General features: G+C 31.2%; 1 protein-coding gene across 8 annotated transcripts in view; it reads left to right on the forward strand.

The window, feature by feature from the left end:
* Window positions 1-20848, forward strand: part of LOC118198826 (protein Gawky-like) — a 75352-nt gene that overhangs the window by 43402 nt on the left and 11102 nt on the right. For 5 of the 8 annotated variants that reach the window (XM_035370605.2, XM_035370601.2, XM_035370600.2 and 2 more), the window contains 8 exons: window positions 2625-2682; window positions 4732-4937; window positions 6090-6233; window positions 8205-8321; window positions 12482-12718; window positions 13202-13986; window positions 20068-20189; window positions 20282-20337. In XM_035370605.2, the coding sequence (XP_035226496.1) occupies window positions 2625-2682; window positions 4732-4937; window positions 6090-6233; window positions 8205-8321; window positions 12482-12718; window positions 13202-13986; window positions 20068-20189; window positions 20282-20337 (1725 nt within the window). The remainder of the gene's footprint in view (window positions 1-2624; window positions 2683-4731; window positions 4938-6089; window positions 6234-8204; window positions 8322-12481; window positions 12719-13201; window positions 13987-20067; window positions 20190-20281; window positions 20338-20848) is intronic. The other 3 variants (XM_035370602.2, XM_035370606.2, XM_035370603.2) reach the window with 2 other exon arrangements.

The raw sequence follows: 20848 nt of genomic DNA on the forward strand, positions 1-20848 counted from the left end.
ATATTTTGGTCTTCCTTGCCATCCATTGTCTTTAATATCTGATGTTCTCTTCATAAAATTAAATAGCTTAATTATGATTTACTATAAACATCCCATGATGCTCTGTAAAATGTTATTTTACAAGAAGGAGGGAAAAGAAGACATTTTTGGAAATTCAGATCTTTTTGAAGATTCGTGGATGTTGAGGGTTCGAATATATCATCCTTAATGAAGTGTAAATGTATGATTACGTTTTGATTTCGGTATTTTGTCCTCATGCTAATTTTGTGTAAAAAACTAAATTATTATTTTTGTGTAGAATCCTGAAAAAGGAACAGCTTATTTTAAAACAATGTTCCTTTCTCAAAAAGAGTATATAAGAGCCAGTTTCCATAGATTGTCTTTCAGAGAACCTCTCTTCTGTTAGGCAGATGGTCTTTATGTGATTTGTTGAATTCAAGCACATTTTCTCGGATGGGAATTTGTTTGTAGTGGCAATATTTCTTGTCATTCTTTCCAGAGGAGTTAGTATAAGTTAAAAGAAAAATCTCTGGATCTGGTTTTCCAGTTAGTGCTTGATTCTTCACTCACAGGAAATTTTCGTCACAGTTCTTGTAAAGGCCATTAAAATTCTTTTTGATTTCAGTATACATCTGCAAAAACCATTCATGAGCTATAACTTGGGGGAGAAAGAAAATCAAAAGAAAATACTCTACTTTCTCTGATAAAAGGAAATGTTTAGTTACATCGTACAGTTGTTTCAAATTTGTGTATCATGAAAACAGAAAACAGTTTTTCCAAACATATAGTAAGGGGAAATAAATGTTTTTTTGCATTTTAATGCAGCCATATTGGTAGCACAAAAAATACAAAATTTTTAGGTAGATTCCAAATTAGTGAACCCTGTTAGACTGCCAAGCAAGTGTTTGCTTCGTCTGAAAATATATAAAAGGTTTTAAATAAACTTTGTATTGATCTTAAATTTGAACAGAAAGCACAGCTTTTGGAAGAACTAAACAGAAGGCACAGCTTAAAGTTAGTTAAAATTCTGCCACTTGCAGGTTTTAAAACTAACATAAATTTTCAATTTAAAAAAAAAAGATGATAGCCAGAAACTACATAAATTTTGTCTAATCAGCTGGCTCGAACTTAATGACATGTTTTAACTTTGGGTAGCAAATGGCTAATGCTGGAATATTAATTGGCAGAGCTGGGAATGGAAAGCTGTGAGCTTCATTACCTAGAACTCTTAAAACGTTCTAAAACCTTTGCCTTAACTGTTCTTGAATCTCATTTGCAACCTTGCAAGGGCGAACAAAAGGAGAAATTTAGTACAGAAACCTAACATTTCTTTTTATGAAAACCTGTTTTATGTACTTTTAAAAATGATGTAAGTAAGGGATTGTGCCTCTCGAAAATTTTGTGCGGCTCTCAAAATATTTCTGATTCCTTGCATGCATATTAAAAGTTTAGCCTCCTCTGATACAAGTCATTATTGCACGGGTATGAGTGTTGGGTGAAGCTTTGAGATGAGCTGAAAAGGTTTGGGGAACTATTATGAAGTGTTTGATTTATCTTAAAGTTTCTTCTGCCTTCTTGCATTTTCAAAAATGTCAGTGTGTTTACCTGAAGTGCTTTCATTTTCTCATCTTTTATTAAAAGGTTCTTTTATTTAGCTCACAGTTAAGGCTTAGGGACTTTTCTCATAATGTGGATTATTATTATTTACAAAGTAGTCGTTAATTGTAATATAGAAGCAATTGTTTTCTGTTTATTGATCTTATTTTAATATTGAAAAAAAAGTTAAGTGTTGTAAAACTTTATGTAAATATGGCATTCACGAATAAAGCTGGTCATTATGTTAGTAAAATAGTGTCGATATGCATTTATTGGATATAGGCTTGATTGTCTAATAAAACCCAATAAAAGAGAGCTGACAGTTCGGATATTTTCCCTTGGATTCATAATAAAAAATATTAGTTTAAATTTTAAAAAGCAATATATGACATCAGATTTCAATGTTTAGACTTACTATTTTGGGAAATAATAGTGTACTAGCATAATAGTGTAAAAATGCTTCTTACTAATAAAAAGGATTTGGTATCACACTGAAATTTCATGGAAATTAAGTTGGAATTTTATGTGTGATGATTTTTGTTGATATGTGTTAATCTTTGCCAGGATATGAACAATATCTTTTAATCATGTAGGTTTTTCTCTTTCTGTTATCAACATTTTTACATTTTAATATTGTAATATATGCTTGATGATTAGTTTGACTAACATGCTTTAAATTCCTGCTAGTGTGAATTCTATAAAACTGCAGAAAAAAGAAATTGTTTTTATTTTTCAGAGATTAAAAATGCATTAAGTTACTAGTATGCATTCACACACACACACACACACACACACACACACCAAAAAAAGGGGGGGAATGTAAGTTTTTAAAGCGCTGATTTATTTAATGAAGAAATTTAGGAAAAGTAATTTTAGAAAAGGCAAGATGTTACATAGTCAGTAATTGCTTATTGTAACACATTCCCTTAGTCGACAACTGTTAAAAATTTTAAGATTTATTGCACTAAAAACTCTTCATATGTTTATTTAAGTAATGATTGTAATTTAAAAGAATTTTCTGTTTTCAGAAAGAAGATGTGGAAAATGCCTTGAGAAATAATAATATGAATTTAGAAGAGGCAGCAGGTATGTCTAAAGGAGTGGTATTAATTCTGTGCTGATCATGAAAAATTCATCACTGAAATTTCTTGAAATAATTAATAATTAGGTTTTGTTTATTAGCCTGTCATTGCCATATATGTACTTACTGAAAGTGGACAAAAAGTTTAGAATTTAATAAGACATTTGAAATAGAAAATATTAAAAAAAAATTTAAAGAAGCCTCATTCATATAACCGTGGTTAATCTAAAGTACGATTTACGTATGAATACTCAATTATATGATTATAAACAGTGAAATGGGAGGTGAAATTTATTCTCATTTTAATAAAATAATAAATTTAAATAAGTTGAATTGCATTTGGTGACATGGTATTCTTTGCTTCTAAGTATCACAGAATCATTTTGCATCTTCCACACATGCATAAGAATGTTTCTGATAACTTCTGTTAATGCTAGTTGAATGGAATGAATAAAGTTTCAAATGCTTTTGTTTGTTTTTATGTAAACTGAAATGCTATTAGTAATAAATTTGTATCTTTGCTGAGATTTGTTTCCAATAACTAATGACATATTGTAAGCTGAATTAAGACTGAGTACTTTTAAATGTTTCAGTATGTATGCATCTGAAAAGTCACTGTATATAGTTTTTGTGGTGGTTTGAAATATGATACAATAGAATCTCTCTTAACTGGCAACAAACAGGACTTTGCCAATTCAACATAATTGAATATGTATTTCTGGAATTGACTTGTTCATATATTGGAATACCGTTTGTAGAAACTTAAGCATGTGAAATCTGTTGGTCATGCTCCCCTCCCAATTAGCCACAATAAACAATTAACAAAAATACACAACAAACAAAAATTATTCATATTTTCGAAAAACAAACTGCATTTTAATATGGTCATATATTTATTATCACATGAAAGTAATGGATTTCTTTTTTAGTGTGATGGCATTTAATTTCGCATATCTGCCTGTTAAGAGATTCTTGCTGTAGTTTTAAACATGTGTATAATTCAGTTTCATAACATTCATTGACATATACCAATATTTCTCAGCTAATCTTATGAAAGTGTACAATCCTTCACTTAACTATTATTTTGGCATCATTTTGAGAGAGGAGTAATGGAAAGAGAATTTTCTACATCCACCCAATCTGCAACTACTCTTCACTAATACTAATCTTCTCCAAAGATGTAACTAAATTCAAAGTGTCAGCAACAGGCACCAAATTTATTTTATATTACTGCAAAGAGAATCTTCATCACTTAACTCATTATCTACGAATATAATCATACAGCATAATTTACACTAAGCAGTGACATAGACTAGTATTCTTTTGCATCTTTGCAAGCAAGAGACAGAGTAGATCTGCTGTCTTCCAACATAAATTGTTGAAATTCATAGACACAGCTTTCAAAGTTCACACATTAACACATAAAAAGGGAACGGTAGTTCATCTTAAGAGTCTAGATAATTCTTGGTCCATTGCTATGTAGGATGGCAGAGACAGAACAAAAATTTTTTTCCAGTATTCTAATTGTTAGGTTGTTATATATTTTTGAATTTTGTAAGCCTGAATTATGGATTTACACATTCAAAAGTGCTGTTATTTTGGTATTGCCAATAGCTTGCATACTGGTTACCAGAGATTTTTCTTTAGAGGGAATACTTGTGAGATGTAAAAGATTGCTGAATGCCTTGAAATTTATCTAGAGCTTTGAAAAGAATTGTAATATTTTTTAGTACTCTAGAATCAATGCAAAGTTTCATTGTGTCTTCTATTTTCATGATTAAAATTGAAGCATTTCTGAAGTAACATAAAATTGGACAAACTGGCTCTCATAAGTGTCTTGTAAGTACTGAAATAGCTATAATTAAGGAGTGCAAGTGAGAAATAAACATGAACTCTTAAAAATAATTTGTTTTTTAAAAATTAGATTTTGTATGTTATGTAATGTAACAAAAGTATTGATTTACAATTAAATGCAATTTGATAAAGTGTTAATATCCAGAAGATTTTGTTGTAGAACATTTGTAATAAAAGTTTTTTTTGGCTTTTAATTTCAGCTGAATTGCAAGCCATGAGTAATGGAGCAATGGATGTTGATAGCTTCACAGGTCGCAAGGTGAGACCAGCTAATGGATTTGATGATGTATCAATGGCTGATCCTTGCCTTGATGCTTTCCCAACTAATTTTCATGGTCCTAACAATTTCCAAAGTCCTATTAATTTTCCTGGTGTTGGACATTCATTTAAACAACAAACACCAAAAGTAAGTTACTAATCTGTGCAAATTTTACCTCAGTAAGTTTTGTTTTGTATTTTCTATTTTCATGTGTATTATTTTAGAAGTATAATAAATTATTACATTTGTATATTGAAAATATTCATATTCTGTTTATGCAAATATTACAGTAGGTGAATCTTAAAAAAAGTTTTATTTATTATGTGTGAAGTATGATTGAAAAATAAGCTTAGCTGAAAATTCAGATTTTGTATGTGTAACTTTGCAACTGTAATATGTACATATTAAATGGAGAATTTTCTTTATATTTTGGACCAGAGTTGAAAAAATGCCTTTGTAATGATTAACAAAAACAGATTCAGAAACATTTAGTATTTGGCAATATGCTTTCAGTTGCTCATTTCATTTGTTGTATATGGCGAAAGCTCTTTCCCGTACCTTAGTTCATATAGTTCATTCCCTGATGAAAATATTAGTTCCATAGCTGCCAATTTTGTTTCAAGACTCCTAGTGGTTTTTTTTTTTTTTTTTTTTTTTTGTGTGTGTGTGTGTGTGTGTGTGTGTGTGTGTGTGTTTGTCACATCTCCTGAATCTTCTGCTTTTGTGTTTTAGCCTTTTCAGAAATAATTGAAATTTAAATTGTGCTAATTTCATTCTTCAACCCCTAGTGATTATCAGCATAATTTTATTTGATCTGAATTGCTTAATCTATTGTAGACATATGTAGAACATTATATCAAGATTCAGTCAATGTTTAATCAGTAAATATTTGTATTTAATTTTCTTTAACACCAAATACATCATACATAACTAAGTTTATCTATATCATTGTATGTCCTTTCCCCCAATCGTATTTGAAAGTTCTTTGGTAAATTAAAGCTTTTCTTCCTAACTCAAGATTTTCTATATATAAAAGGCTAAGAAAATTGCTACATGAAATTTCTCAAAGACCATACAATTTATATTATCTAATTAAATATTAATGTATTTTAAATCAGAATCAGTAATTTAATAACCTGATTCGTACATATAAAAATTTAAGTCAGTTTAAGAATTTCTTTTAAAGTGTAGCTTGAAAACTTTGCAGAAGCTCCCAGTTTTTCATATTTCAAAGTGAGTAGCTATGCATGTGGTTTTTACCTTGTTTAGGAATGTGTCTAATAAAATTTTTCCATCCAGGGACCAAACAGTAATTCAGTCTTAAATTCTGCATTGGGCGGGCAACAGACAGCTGGGAATTTATCTCCTGCATTACTTCAAAAGATTCTCCAACAGCAGCAGCAACAGCAACAACAACAACAGAGTCTTCAATTACTCAATTTAGTAAGTCAACATACTTGATCCAATTTTTTTTATTCTAAAATAATATCCATTATGCAAGGCTTATTAACTTGTGAAAATTTAAAAAATATGATGTATACTTAAAAAAATGTTTCCATCTTAAAAAAACTAGCTATACAGGAATATATTTGTACTTTTTGATAAAAATATTGCGCAAGGAAAGCATTTATTTACCTTTGTGGGTTAACTTAATACTTCAGTTTTTAAGTCTTAGTTAAACTACATAACTATGTGGAATAAAATTTGATGCTACACTTAATGAAAATACTAAACTTCTAAGTGGTGCAACAGCCCTAGTGGTCCACAGCCATCAGTGCTCCCAAAAATTAGCTCTCATGCCCTTAGGCCCTGGGGTGCATCAGTGTATGCGCTGGCAAGTGGTTAGCTTGCTGCAGGACCACCGGTATTTAGTCCTCAAGCGAACTTGGTACTGATTTTATCAACCTACTCAAGGGATGAAAGGCAGATCGAACGACCAACCTGTAGTGCAGTTGTGCGAAGCACCAGCCACTTTGATAAAGATACTATTTATTGATAAAATTATAAAGTATCCAAAAGTTTAAATCATCATGATAAAGAACAAACACTAATGTGAAAAATTCCTTCCATTTCCTCCTTGGAAATTTTGTGTATCTCGGTTTTGTGTAATGGCCTTCCATTTCCTCCTTAGAAATTTTGTGTATCTCAGTTTTGTGTGCGTTTTTAGTACAAAGGGGCAGTTTGCCCTTTAAGGCCTATTAATTTTGTTTTGACATTTTGCGTTGAAAACGTTAAATGTCGGTTCACTTTTCAAATGATTGCCACCAAATAGTATTGCCCTGTATTATATTTAAAGAAATGAAATAATAAATTCTGCATGAATGTATGTTTCTCGCATTGTGATAAAACAATGGTACCTAGAGCCATCAATATTTGAATAACATAATATTCCATAGAATATGGGCATGTGGAAGCATTAATTTGAATTTGTTTTATGATCGATTTCATATTTTGTAACACTTCAACGAATTTTTGATTAACAAACTCAAGGATTTCAAAGCAAGGAATGGCAACACTACCAAAAAAAAAAAAAAAAAACATTTTTATCTCCAGCGCACGAGACTATCAGAAATTCTAAACGTATGTTCATTTTAAAATTATTTTGCGATATTGCTGTTGAACTGAATTTCATGGTTTGAGTATGTTATCACAATGCAAGAAACATACTTACATTTATGCAGATTCTTTATTATTTAATCTCTTATTTATTATTTAATCTAAATATAACACAGGGATAATATTTGGTGGCAACAATTCACAAAAGTTATTTGGAATTTTAAAGTTTTCGACGCAAAATGCCAAAATGAAATTAATAGTTCCTCTGGTTAATGCTATTTGGGAATTAAAAAAAAAAAAAGGCTATGACAACTTACACTTAATAAGTAACTTTAACCTTTGCATCATCTGTAGAAAATCTCCAAATTGATCCGAGGTGTTTGCATTTATATGTATCTCTCCAGAATTCTATGGAATAATATATTGTTTCTGTTGGCTGCAGCATATGTTAAAGTATTGATCAGTCATTTTACTTTTCTGTAGTTAGGTACAGCAGATCTGAAATTGACAGTAAAATAGTAAATAATCGTAATTGTGCCAAATAATGAGAACATGACATTTAAAGTAACTTATTCACCATCTCATTATTCAAATATATTTTGTATAGGCTACTAAAATTGATTTAATATTTGTAAATTTAAATGAGAGAACGTAATAAATTGAATATCGGTTAACTAGATAAGTAGATTAAAAAAGTAAGGTAATATTTTTCTTTTATATTATAAAAAAATTAAATAATAGTTGTATTAATATCTTCAGACTAATATTTAGCCTGAACATTAAAAATTTGTCTGATTTTCATGAAGTATTTTAAACTAAAAAATAATTTTTTTTCCCCTTCTCCCTGTCTCGCTTTAGAATAATGTTCAGGCGTTTGGCAATCCTAAATTTCCCACAAATGCCCAGCTTCGTCATCTCGTGCAACAGATACAAATGGCTGTACAGGCTGGCCATTTGAATGCACAGGTAATTGATGTACGTTCTTTTCTTTACATCTGTTAAATGTTGATCTTAATTTTCCTTTTCCGTTTCCTACTAATTTTGCTAACCCTTGTGATTTGTGTACTAATTCCTGTCAAATAACTTCCTTTTTTATTGATTGTTCTTATTGAGTTATGATGTATGATTCTTTTAATTGTATGTTGAGTCATTTAAGTAATTTTTTTAATGAAAGTTTTCGTGTCGAAATGAATCTTTTTCTTTGGATGATGTACAGTTTTTAAATAAAGTTTAAAAAAAATTTTGATAGATTTTTATTATTTATTTTACGTGTAAATTGGAAATAATTTAATGATGTAAATTGTCACTTCTGATTATTTCATTTATTTATTTTAAAATCTAGTAGATTTATGCATGCGATTAAATTACATCAGAAATGGAGGTTAAAATACTGAAATCCATTTACAGTTGTGTTGAGAAATTGAAATTTGTTTTAAAATTTTATTAAAAGCACTATTGAATTGCATTCTTCATAACTGTGAAAATATAATCATTCAGGGCTGTTAAAATGCATTTATATATGTTTAGTGTCTGGAACTGTTATAAAAGTGATTGGAATTCATGAATGAAGGCAGGCATTGTCACCTTTGAAGTTGGAATTTAAATAATTTCAGAATTTTTTTATTGGAAGTGTAATTTTGCATTGGAAATAGAGTTTTGGTCATATTTATGTGGTGTTACTCTGAAATATGTCAATGGACATCTTGTCTCTCATGTGTGGTAGAATTTGCTGCTGGTGAGATTTGAGCATAATTATATTTAGTTAGCACGTGAATAAAGAATGGCTTGAAGAAATCTCAAATGAAGTACAAAAAATTGTTTTGCTGCTGGAGGATGGCGACACAATAGGTGGTGGTGGGGGGAGTGTGATATTGAGATGCTTATTTTGATACTTAATTCAGTCCTTTTACTGTATCATGCCAAAATTAATTATCTTTTTTAAGTATTGTGAAGTTCCAGATGAATGATCGAGTTAAAAAAGTTGTTAATGACAGTCTTGAGGGTTTTAAATCAAACCTTTTTATTAATTTGAACTTAAAATTCACTTCTCATGTGTACAATTCAGCCATTACTTGTAGTGTGATAAAATAATAGTTCAAATTTAATATATCCGAGTAGTCAAAGAATACACAACTCAGTTTAATGCAAAGTTGGCTCACCAACCTAACAGGCATAGATATTCAAATATCGGCAATTATAATGCAAGGTCGAAGACTTCAAGTTGTATCTGAGCTAGCAATTTAGTAACATGGCCTCGACAGGTAGAACATGCTCTGTCTTACCATCTAAAAACCTCAGCTTTAAATGCATATGAGCTAATTTGCATTCTGGTGAAAACTGGAATGGAGAAGTTACAGTAAAGATTCAAAACATAGCTGGTTAGATTATTATAATAAAATGTTATTGTTGAATATCCGTAGCTATAGGCAGATGAAATGTTTCATTTGGCACACCTGTAAAAATATTTTGTTAACGTATGCAATAAGTGCAAGTTATGAATAGCAGATAGGTAATTAGAAGGTGTAGTAAAAATGCTATAGAAATCAAATGCTGATTTTGAAAGATTGGGGTAGGCAGTTTTGGTTTACTAGAAATATCTTATTTTTATAGTGTTTTTGTTTTTTCTTCATTAATAAGCAATAAGTTTACGAATCTTCATATATAGTAGTCTTAAACTTACAGCCAGAAGTTCACAACTGTTGTATATCCCTATTAAGGTCATTAACAACAGTTTTTTGCAGCAGAGATTTAACTGTATCTTTATAATAAATGACATTTAGGCAGCCCGTGTTTGTCATAACACAGTAACAGTAGGTATTGCTGAGTTAGAAAATTATCAGGAACCCCTGAAAAAAAAAAACACCTAGATTTTAATTAAAAGGATGGCACGTACAGTGTCCCTTTTCTTACCTCTTTCATCCTAATAACTGAACATTCAGACTGGAATGCTTTAGCAGTATGCTTGAAATAATTTTATAATCATTAAGTTATAAAATTAGAAATAATTTCATAATAATTTTTAAACGGGCTGATAAGCCCAATATCGAAGTGAGAGCTGCTCTGGCAATATAGTCAAGCAGTTCTACTAAAAATATTTTGTATGGTATTGCAGTTATCTGCACACTTGAAGAGAGATGAGAGAATATCACTTGATGAGAGAGATGATGTAATATTTCCTTTTCTTCAGAAGCTAGTTAGTCTCTTATAAATGTGTTAAAGTGTGTTTGTAATCTGTTAACCTGATCAAGAGTAATGTTTGAAAAGTAAAAGTCCATTTATAGTCATTAAAAAAAATTTTTTTTTTGGTATGGGCCAGTTTATTTTTCAGCATTTCAGCACTTATTATAACAAAGAATAGTTTATTTCTTTGTGAAAAAATGAGAGGGGGAAAAAAGAAAGATAAGTTTTACCAGTTCAGCATTGCTATTATCAGTGTATCACTTCAACCATATTAAACCAGTTCTCTAAGTAGAAGAAAGTATGGAAATCAATATGAATAGTCCATGCTTTTTATCCCATAAATCGCTAATCATAATCTTCACTACTTTCATACTGAGTTTGTTTGAATTTGTATAGTTTTACTGAATTTGAATGATGCTATTTTCATGGTGATGAAAAGCAAAAATTCACGTTCTTTCTCACATAATTCTCGTAAAAAGTGCTTGTGCTAGATGTCATCATTTATTTTTTATATGTCGGTCAATTTGACTCATCTTGTGCACTTAGTAGTTTGAGATTTAGCGATGGTTTTCCTTGAAATATCTGAAAATTCTTTGATTAAAAACACTGATCATGAGATAGTAATTTTCTTAAATTTTAATCTTCACCTATTTTGAACACTTAAGTCTCCCTTTTCTCTTTTAATTCTAAGCATTTGTACAGTCTTACTAAGTTAGCTGCATAAGCTTCTGCCTCTTCTTTCTCACCTCATTATTGTGGTGCCATTAATTTGACACAGTTTACAGCTAATTTTGGAAGCGTGAAGACCTTTCATGTTGAGAAATCAAATTGCGGACCAGATTCTATACCAGTGGGATTATTTATTCTGGGTTTTGTTGCTAAGATTATTGTTAGATGACAGATAAGACTATCAGTTGACAAAATAAAATTTAGTGGAAAGCACTTTACTATTAGCGCATGTTGTTCTTTGAAACATCAGTAATGTATGAATAAAAGTGTTAACGCAAAACAGTTTTAACCAGATCAAACCTTTGTCACTCCATTAAGATTCCAGTATGTGGGCAATTCTAACACATTTTAAGTTATAATCAGTTTTCTTAACATCGATTCCAGATCTTCTGAAGTTCTTGTTGGGCTAGTTTTTAATTTTTTTGTGGGTAGGTGCACGTTTCTCAATCAACACTTAATGGCAGCAGTAATCAGCTTTCACTGTAAGCAAGGCCTTGTTGTTGAGAGTCATCTTTTGTGTACAAAAAAATCAAATTTTGTGGCATATTTAAGATTTTATTTAATCTTGGGGCATTGCTTTTTGTAACATGTAGAAAACATGTGCTAATGAGCAAGTGCAAAACATTGTTATTGTGACAACAGATACAGAAAATTAAATGACTACAACTTTACTTTGTTTAAATGCCTGTAAAATTATGTTAAGTAGTTCATTGTATAATATTTAATGCAAATATTTAAGTAAAAGTATAATTGTATTAAGCATATTAACAAAATATTGAAAACCTTAAGACTTGTACCAATATTTGAAAATTCTAGCTTACCTAAAATGGAAGAAAAATTTTCACCTTATTTTACTTGATATATATACATATAGACAGTTTCCCCTTTTTTTAGAAAAACTGGTATGATTGTTATTGATCTTATTATGAAAATATTGAGTATTAGTTCTGCTATAAGGTTCATTCTTTGGAAAGGAACTTGATTTATGGGGTATTGTAAACCATCTTGTTAAAAAATTTTATTTGAAAACAGTCTGAAAGGCACATGTGCATTTTTTGCCGTTGAAATAACTTGGATTTTATGTTTAAATAATTTACTTAATAATATTTAATGTTTTTAATTATTTTCCCCAGTTCTTATGTGTATTAATTTGGATATTACTTTTACTAAGATTCTTCAAGAATTATAAAATTTATCTGAGGTATTTTTTGTTTTTCTTTTTCTAGATTTTAAACCAGCCTTTAGCCCCGCAGACTCTTCAGTTCTTATACCAGTTGTTACAACAAATCAAAGTACTGGGTCAGCTACAGCAACAGCAGATTTTACAAAGCAGCCATATGTCAAAGCAAGGAGTTCCGAATACCAATCTTCAGTTAAATGTTCAAATTGCTCAAACTAAACAAAGAATTAACAATCTACAAAATCAAATATGTGCCAATCAGGCGCTTTTTCTTAAGCAACAGGTAAATTATTACAGTGTATGAAATATATTGTAATTTGTTAAAATTTTCTTTAATTTTGTTATTCTGTTCAAAAGTTTAGATATGTGATGGGGGGTGAGTTACCTCTTTCTTGTGATTTTTTTCCCTTTCAATTATCCCTTTCAAATATTTTAATTAAATTATTTTAATTTTCAATTATTATAATTTAATTATTTCAAATCCTTATATTATTCAAATTTCAATTATCTGAATTTTTAAAATCTGCATATTTCCTTTTGAAAAGAATCTAAATAACATGTATAAAAAGTTCTTCAGCTTTTTAAAGGTATATCTTTTTGCATCCCTAATTTCCTTCCTTTGTTGCAAAAGCATGAATTTTTTTATGGAATATGGAAATTTGATTGAATTATTTTAATAAGCAATTGTTTGGTTTATTTTGATTAAAAAGTTTTCTATATTTTAGATGAAATATAAGATGTGTTATGTATTTTATCCATTCTGTAGATTCCTCAGCAGCAACCACCTGTCCAGCAGCAACAGCATCATGGATCCCAGCCTACTATTGACCTTTTCAAGCCGAATGTTGAAGCAATGCACAATGAGTTTCAAAACCTCACCCTCAAGGATACCCCACATCAAAACCATCAATCCAGGCTCAACCAGTGGAAACTCTCCTCCCTTGAAAAGGATGAAAACCAGATGTGTCCCCCAGGAGACATGACTCAAGGCAATCTGGGTGGTGTTGGGGATTTTAGCAGAGCTCCTGGACCCTTGAATTCTAAAACACCTTCTATACCTAGCTCTGGTTCTACCTTGCATCCCCTTCTGGACCAGAATGAGAGCACTTGGTCTGGTCTTTCTGGGCGCTCACATGGAGATTCAGGTTGGCCTGAAACAGCCACGTCTTCCACAGAGAGCACCAATGGCTCTAACAATGTCTCTACTCCTAGTATAGGAAATGGTCAGTCTGCTGACAACAAAGAATCTACCCACTCTACTTCTGGTCCAACATCAGCATCTTCTCACCCATCATATAGTTTAACAGACTTAGTTCCAGAGTTTGAACCTGGAAAACCCTGGAAAGGGACCCAGCTCAAGAACATCGAAGATGATCCACATATTACTCCTGGAAGTATTGCCAGATCTCCTTTGTCAGTCAATAATATAAAAGAATCTAACCTATTTTGGCCTTCCAAACCTAGTCCTGCCAATTCAAATAGTGATGCTACTGGTAGTTTAACTTCAAGTACTTGGGTATTCAATCCGCCTACTACTGCCGGCCCAAATAGGTACCTCTTCTTATTCATGTTAATTATTGCTAAAACATCTTGTTTTAATGCAGGAAGTAAATATTAAATGTCAAGTTATTATAATAAGTATTAATGCTCTTCCTTCTTATGAATGAACCATAAATTTTTTTCGGGGGGCGCAGCAATATTTTAAAAAATTGCCATGTTGAAATAAGAAAAGCAACTGGAAATTAATAAATAGCAGTATTTCAATGATCTGGACAAAAGCATGAGTTTCATCTCGATGTCATGAGCCCCTTTTAATATATCTATGTAGTGTAATAATGAAATGTAGCATCTATTAATTTTTCCACTTGTATTTTGCAAATATGTATACAAGGTCTGGCTATTAATTAATAATTATTATTTTAATATAATTTAACTGTAGGAGAATGAAAAGTCAGAAGATGGCGCTAATGATTGCATATTGAAGAGTGTTTTCTTGTGCATGTGCAGTGCAATTCACGCCATTCTGAAGTAAGTGGTTCCCGTGGAAAGGTGCATTAAAACATAGCTCTTAAATTACTATTGTTAAAGTGAAAATGGAGCAGAGAATTAACTTTAAATTTTGCTTCAAATTGGGCAAGACAGCGGCAGAAACCTACGAAATGTTAAAACAAGTTTACGGCGAGGAAGCATTAGCCTGCTCAAGAACTTTTGAATGGTTTGAACGCTTTCGGGACGGGTGCGAAAGCGTCGAAGATGATCCATTGATGATCGTATGCACGATGGAAGCAATTGAAAAAGTTTGTGGTATGGTAAAAACGTGATCGTCGATTGACTATTCGAGTACTCGCCAATGAATTCAGCATGGACAAAGAGACGGTTTGGCGAATTTTGATGCAAGACATAGGCAAACGGAATATTTGTTCCAGATTCATTTAGGCGTCGAACAAAAGCAATTAAGACTGGACGCATGTGGTGAACTTATCAAACACATTGATGCTGACCCTGCGTTCCTGGATAGGATAATCACGGGAGACGAGTCTTTTTGTTATCAATATGACCCCGAAACCAAGCGTCAAAGCTCTGAATGACGGTCTCCAAGTTCACCAAGGCAGAAAAAATATCGATTTGAAAAGTCCAAAATCAAGGTTATGTTAATCGCTTTCTTCGATTGCGATGGACTCATTCATTGTGAATTTCTTCCTCCTAGCATGACTATCAATGGACAGTTCTACACAAAGTTCTTCACTGACTCCAAAAACGAATTCGTGAGGCCTCATTTTCAACAAAAATGGGAGTTGGCTGCTGCTACATGACAATGCCCGCCCATACATTGCGTTACCTGTGAGGCGATTCTTAGCCCAGCATGGTGTCGTTGAAATGCAGCATCCACCATACTCTCCAGACCTAACACCCACAGACTTTTTCCTGTTTTCTGAGCTGAAAAATTCATTGAAGGGAACAAGATTTCAGGATGTCGAAGCCACCAAGAAAACTATAACATCACTATTAAAGAGCATTCCAAACGAGGACTTTAAAACTTCTCTCTGAAATTTGTACAGCCGAGCACAGATGTGCATTACGGCTGATGGGGGATTACTTTTAATCATATTAAATGGCTCTGTGTTTAACCTTTTTTTCTTCTGAGTTATTCCATGAGTCCTGAAAATTAATAGCCGGAACTTGTATAACATTAATATTTAATTCTGATTTTAAAAAATTGGAATTTTCCGTATCAAATTTGTATTAAAATTATATTTAATATAAATCTTTAATCTTGTGTGCTTAAATACAAATTATTACTTTTAGATGCTTAAATGCTCAGAATATAATTTGACATTTCAGTGCAATTTTGTGAGACTGGGTAAATTAGTTAAAAGTTAGTCTAAAATTAAATAATTTTAATGAAACTTCTGTAAGAATCTAAATAGCCTGTATAAAAAATTTAAATAAGAAAAATCCTTGTAATTGTTTAATTTTTAATATAGCTCATTGCATTTTTCAGTAAAACTATTTGTAATTTAATGATAATTTGCAAATTGTTATGGCTGAGCGTTAAGAGTACTTTTTGATTATCCACACCCCTGCTGAAAAGTTGCAAATTTATTGCTGACTTTGGAGAGCATTCATTTGCCAAGGAAATGCATAAGAGGCAGTACTCATTTTCAGAATGGTGGCACAGTAAGGAATCCTTTTTTAATCAATAAATTAAAAAAAGCAAAAAACATAGTTAATGTAACGCTTACCTTTTCCAAAAAAGAAAATCTTCTGTTAATTTTTTTGCACTCTTCTCCCTGTGTATAAATCAGTTTAATCTGTTTCGGCTTCCAAACCTAGTCCTGCCTATTTAAATACAGGTTCGTCGGGTCCTTAAAATTCCTTAAATTTTTTGGAATAAATTTTTGGTCCTTAAAAGTCCTAATTTTCGTCAAACTCAGCAGAAGGTCCTTAATTTTAATCATGTGACATTTTTGTCTGCTTTTACGACTGCCATTTTGAGTGTGAATTAGCATTTTGGAGGAATATTTTTGATGATTCACTGACATATATGGTTATCTTTTGAATGGATTCATGGGTTATAAATTGTTCCTATTTCTAATATAAATGATGGGATACTTAAGTTTCTAAGCAAGAAGTGAAACAGGAGCATTTCGAAAGTTATTTTTTCTAATAAAGAGCTCTTAAACAACTTTTCGCTTTGGGGGATGTGAATTCTTTTATTTTTCGAATTTTATTGTTCTAAATTTGGCAACTTCTAAACATTTTGGCGATTTTAAGATCAGTTTCTTTAAAAAATTTTTAATTGTGAAATCTGAGAATATTTCGATGATATTTTTTTAAGACATCGTAACAATGATAAATTTTATTAAAATAATGGTAATATATTGAAATTACATTAAAATAAAACATTTTATTTTTTCGCTGTCCTATTATAAAGGTTCATTTTGGCAACTTATTATAAAATATTTTGAATATGAAAAATAAGGTATAATGCTATAGAGAAGCTCTTAACAAAAGCAAAATTAGCTATGTAATTAATTAAAAATGTCTTTTTAATTTTTTCATAGTAAGATTTTTTTTCCCATGTAATTGTCTCAGAATATGGATCAGTTTTCTCTATAAAATTAATTTTACATTTTTCCCTCCTTTTTTTTTTTTTTCCAAAATATTTTTGACTTTTTGCTGTTACACAATTGGGTAGGGTACACAGCGATAGTTTGCTTCACGTCTGTCGGGGGTTTGGGACTATTTAACTTTTAACAGATCAAGTAAACCCTCGTAGGTGTACATTGTGGAGAGTTTGTCAAGTTAGGAGATAAAGCACGCAGAAACTAGCGAGAGCATTGGTTTTCATATTGAGACAAATCTCTAATTGTTAGAAAAGTTGCTTAAATCGATATAAACTAGCCAAAATGTTTGTAGCTTTTAAGGTGTAATTATCATAATATCTTTTAAGAATCAGTGTCATAAATTATATGTATTTTAAACTGAAATTTTATTAGATTTGGAGTGGGCTTTAACAAATATTGTTAAAAAATAAGATTTAATAGTGGCCATGTAAATCCATAATGACTAAGGTTATCTAATTACCTAATTTAATTATTTATAACTAACTGCTTATCCTTAAAAATTATCTCTATGTATTAAAGCGATTGATACTCACTGTGGTCACAAGAAAAACAAAAAAAATGTAAAAATTCAAGTAAAACTTTGCATCTAGTGAGACTTCAAATAATACAAAACAACTTATCACCTCTGGTGCTTTAATGGCTTATTGGAACCTTAAAGTATATTAACTGGGTTACAACCTCTGGAACTCTACACAAGGTATGATACTAACTGCATCAAACAGAGCCTGACTAACTTTCAACACTTGGCCAACTGTGCCTACATTAGGCCTTTCAGGTTTGTTCTAATCAGCAGGTCTCTGTCTAGACAAGCAGCAGGTGTGACAACATTCAGTCTTTTGTTATGAATCATGCTGATTATGATCTTGCTTCTCATTTTAACTTATGCTGCTTGACATAAAATCTACTTACTATGTATTAGACCTCTAGACTGACCAAGTATGTGACAAAATGAGACATAAAAAAATCAACATATATCTAACTATTAGTAATATGTAAATGTCACTTATTGTCTTTCAAATATATCCAACTATTATAAGTGTAAAATATTTAATGTTACTTAATAAATTTCATAAAATTTATTTTATTGTCTAACTTATGAATAATTATGTTAATTCATGTATAGTAATAATGCATACTACTTAGGGATCTATTTTATTTTTAGGATGGTATTGCAAATGTGAAATTCAGGCATAAAATAATATTTTTAATTGAATTTATTAAGTTTCCATTTGCTCATAGATTCTTAACCCCTTTGCGCCGACTGTCACGTATACGTGCCAACAACAAACACACTTACCTACTGGCCGACACGCAGGCATGCCAGAGCATTTTCGCGTTACTACTGACTGTCACGTATTTGTGCCAGTACCCTGGAATGTTTTTCAAACTATAATTTCTGCCACAAGATGGCACTGTATGTCTATATGGTTTCAGATACATGTACATTAGACCTTCTACTCGAAATGAGAGAAGCGTGACTCACATACACATGTTTTTGATTATATAAACAAACGGGGAACTAAATGTTTCCGAATGGCGTGATTTATGACGTCTCTTTAAATCACACTTTATTTGCACATGGTAATTGTTTATTGTAAGTAGAAGTTTTATATGCGCTAAAGCGTTGAGTATTTCGGTTTACAGTTCAGTTTTTAGAAAATAATTAGATCTTGTTAGACGTGAATTCTTTCTGTTTTTACCGTTTCAATGTCGAAGCGTCGAAAATGTTTAACAGAGCATGAAATAGCAGAAATGATGCAAAATATTTCAGATATTGATTCCGAAATTCTGATATTCTGATATTGATTCTGAAAGATTAACTGAAAGACTTTTTCCAAAACTTTGTTCAGAAGAGACTGATAAGAAAATGAGACGACGATGCTTCGTTTGTTCACATTCCTGGGAAAATACTCCAAAACGGCAGATGAGTTATTACGAGTTCAAGGAATGTAATGTAGGACTGTGTGTAGATCCCTGTTTTCAAATTTTTCATACGAAAAGAGAATTTTAAGTAATATATTTAGTTTTCAGATGTATAATGTTAAAAGTCATAAAATGGGGAGTAATTAAAATAAAATGTGTAAAATATGCATTTAAACAAGAAGTAAGGTAATTAAAGTATATATATATAAATATCTATAAAGCATAAGCCGTTTAAATACTCTATAGAGCATTATTAAACAATGCGTTGATACTTCGGAAATTTCGTGGATTTAGGCTTAGTAGCAAAAAAGCCCCCGGCCATGGAGAGACGCTCGCGTAAGACACTGCTGGCCTCCGCGATAAGCACGTGTTTTCGCTACCCGGCTCGAAGGGGTTAATTTTTTTCATTAATGGTCCTTAAAAGTCCTTAATTTTCATGTGCAGAAATGTGTATGAACCTTTTAAATAGTGATAGTACTGGTAGTTTAGAATTGCATACCGATCAGCAATAAAGCAAATAAGTATTGTAAACTAGAAATGCTGCCTTCAAAGGAATATGCAACTCGCATTCTAACACTTTACTTGCATTTAATGCTGCCCTGAAATTCACATTCCATAAAATTTAGTCATTTAAGAAATACAACTTCATAAAGTGGCTTCCCCCCCAAAAAAAAAAAATCTTAGGCAAAACATCGTTATTCCTGCAGTAAGCAACACTTTCTTTTTCATGACTTCACAGTCCTGTTATAATTCTTTGCAAGAAAAATAAAGTATTCTCAGTGCAGAAGGAAACACTAGTGCAAAAATGATTGAATTTCCGGAAGTGCAAATTCATGCTTATGTATGTTACATCCATACTTTAGCCATACAGATACTTTAGCAATACTTTTTTTATGACTTCCAATGGTTTTCAGAGTTGTGTGTGTTATACAAAAAACAATTTTCTATTGAAAATTGCATTGTACATTTGATGTGAGTAAAGTGCTATGGTAGTTTTACATCTGATGTCATGCAAAAACTTTTGTTTAGGAAATTAATTTTTTGTTAAATTTTGAAATATTCATTCGTAAAATTATTTTAGCTCAACTGGAAAGTCTGGAAATGGAAAAAACAGCTGGAGCTCATCTGATTTTGGAGCATCTTCAGATCTGTGGGGATCAATATCCAAAGCACGAAACCCTCCACCTGGCCTTTCTGGCCAAGGTAAGAGCAGTTACATCGGTTATGTTCCTTTTTGTTTTCATTTATTGTAATATGTATAAAGAAAAATTTACATGTGTTGTGGTTTATTTCAGGTTGGGAACGCCCATACAACTCAACTTTCTTAATTTTGAGGAATTTGACACCACAGGTAATTTGCATTCATTCCATGAATTGATTTATTATATGATGTATAGATGGATGTTTGTAATATGTAAACTGGGAGATTTTAGTATTATATTATTTCCATAAACTGTTTTTAGTTTTATTAAAAAAAAGTAAGATTGATAAATCGTTTTTATTTTGAAAGTGCATACTTTAGGGTATTTATTCCACTTAGATGTTCTTAGTATTGAGAAGCTCAATAAGAATCGGAAAGACAAGATTTTGTATGCTCGTATCACTAATTTCGGTATGATAAGAGATGCAGTTATTATTTACTGGAACCCTTTGTCATTAGCAAAGTGCTTTCTACCAAAAATTTCTTTTAATTTTATAAAAAGGAAGTATTCAGTGGAAATGAGATAGTGCCCATAAATTGTGTGTTTCCAAACCTTCTACTGAACGTTCTGCAGTAGTAGTTGTATGATGTGACAACATGCAGCGAGGCTTTGTTGGGAAAGATGATCACACCATTAGGTAAGGAGATATGTCTTCTGTTT

Source organism: Stegodyphus dumicola, chromosome 11 (genome assembly GCF_044657685.1).
Source record: "Stegodyphus dumicola isolate Sdum_Otavi_A_Nest chromosome 11, ASM4465768v1".
Classification (NCBI taxonomy): domain Eukaryota; kingdom Metazoa; phylum Arthropoda; class Arachnida; order Araneae; family Eresidae; genus Stegodyphus; species Stegodyphus dumicola.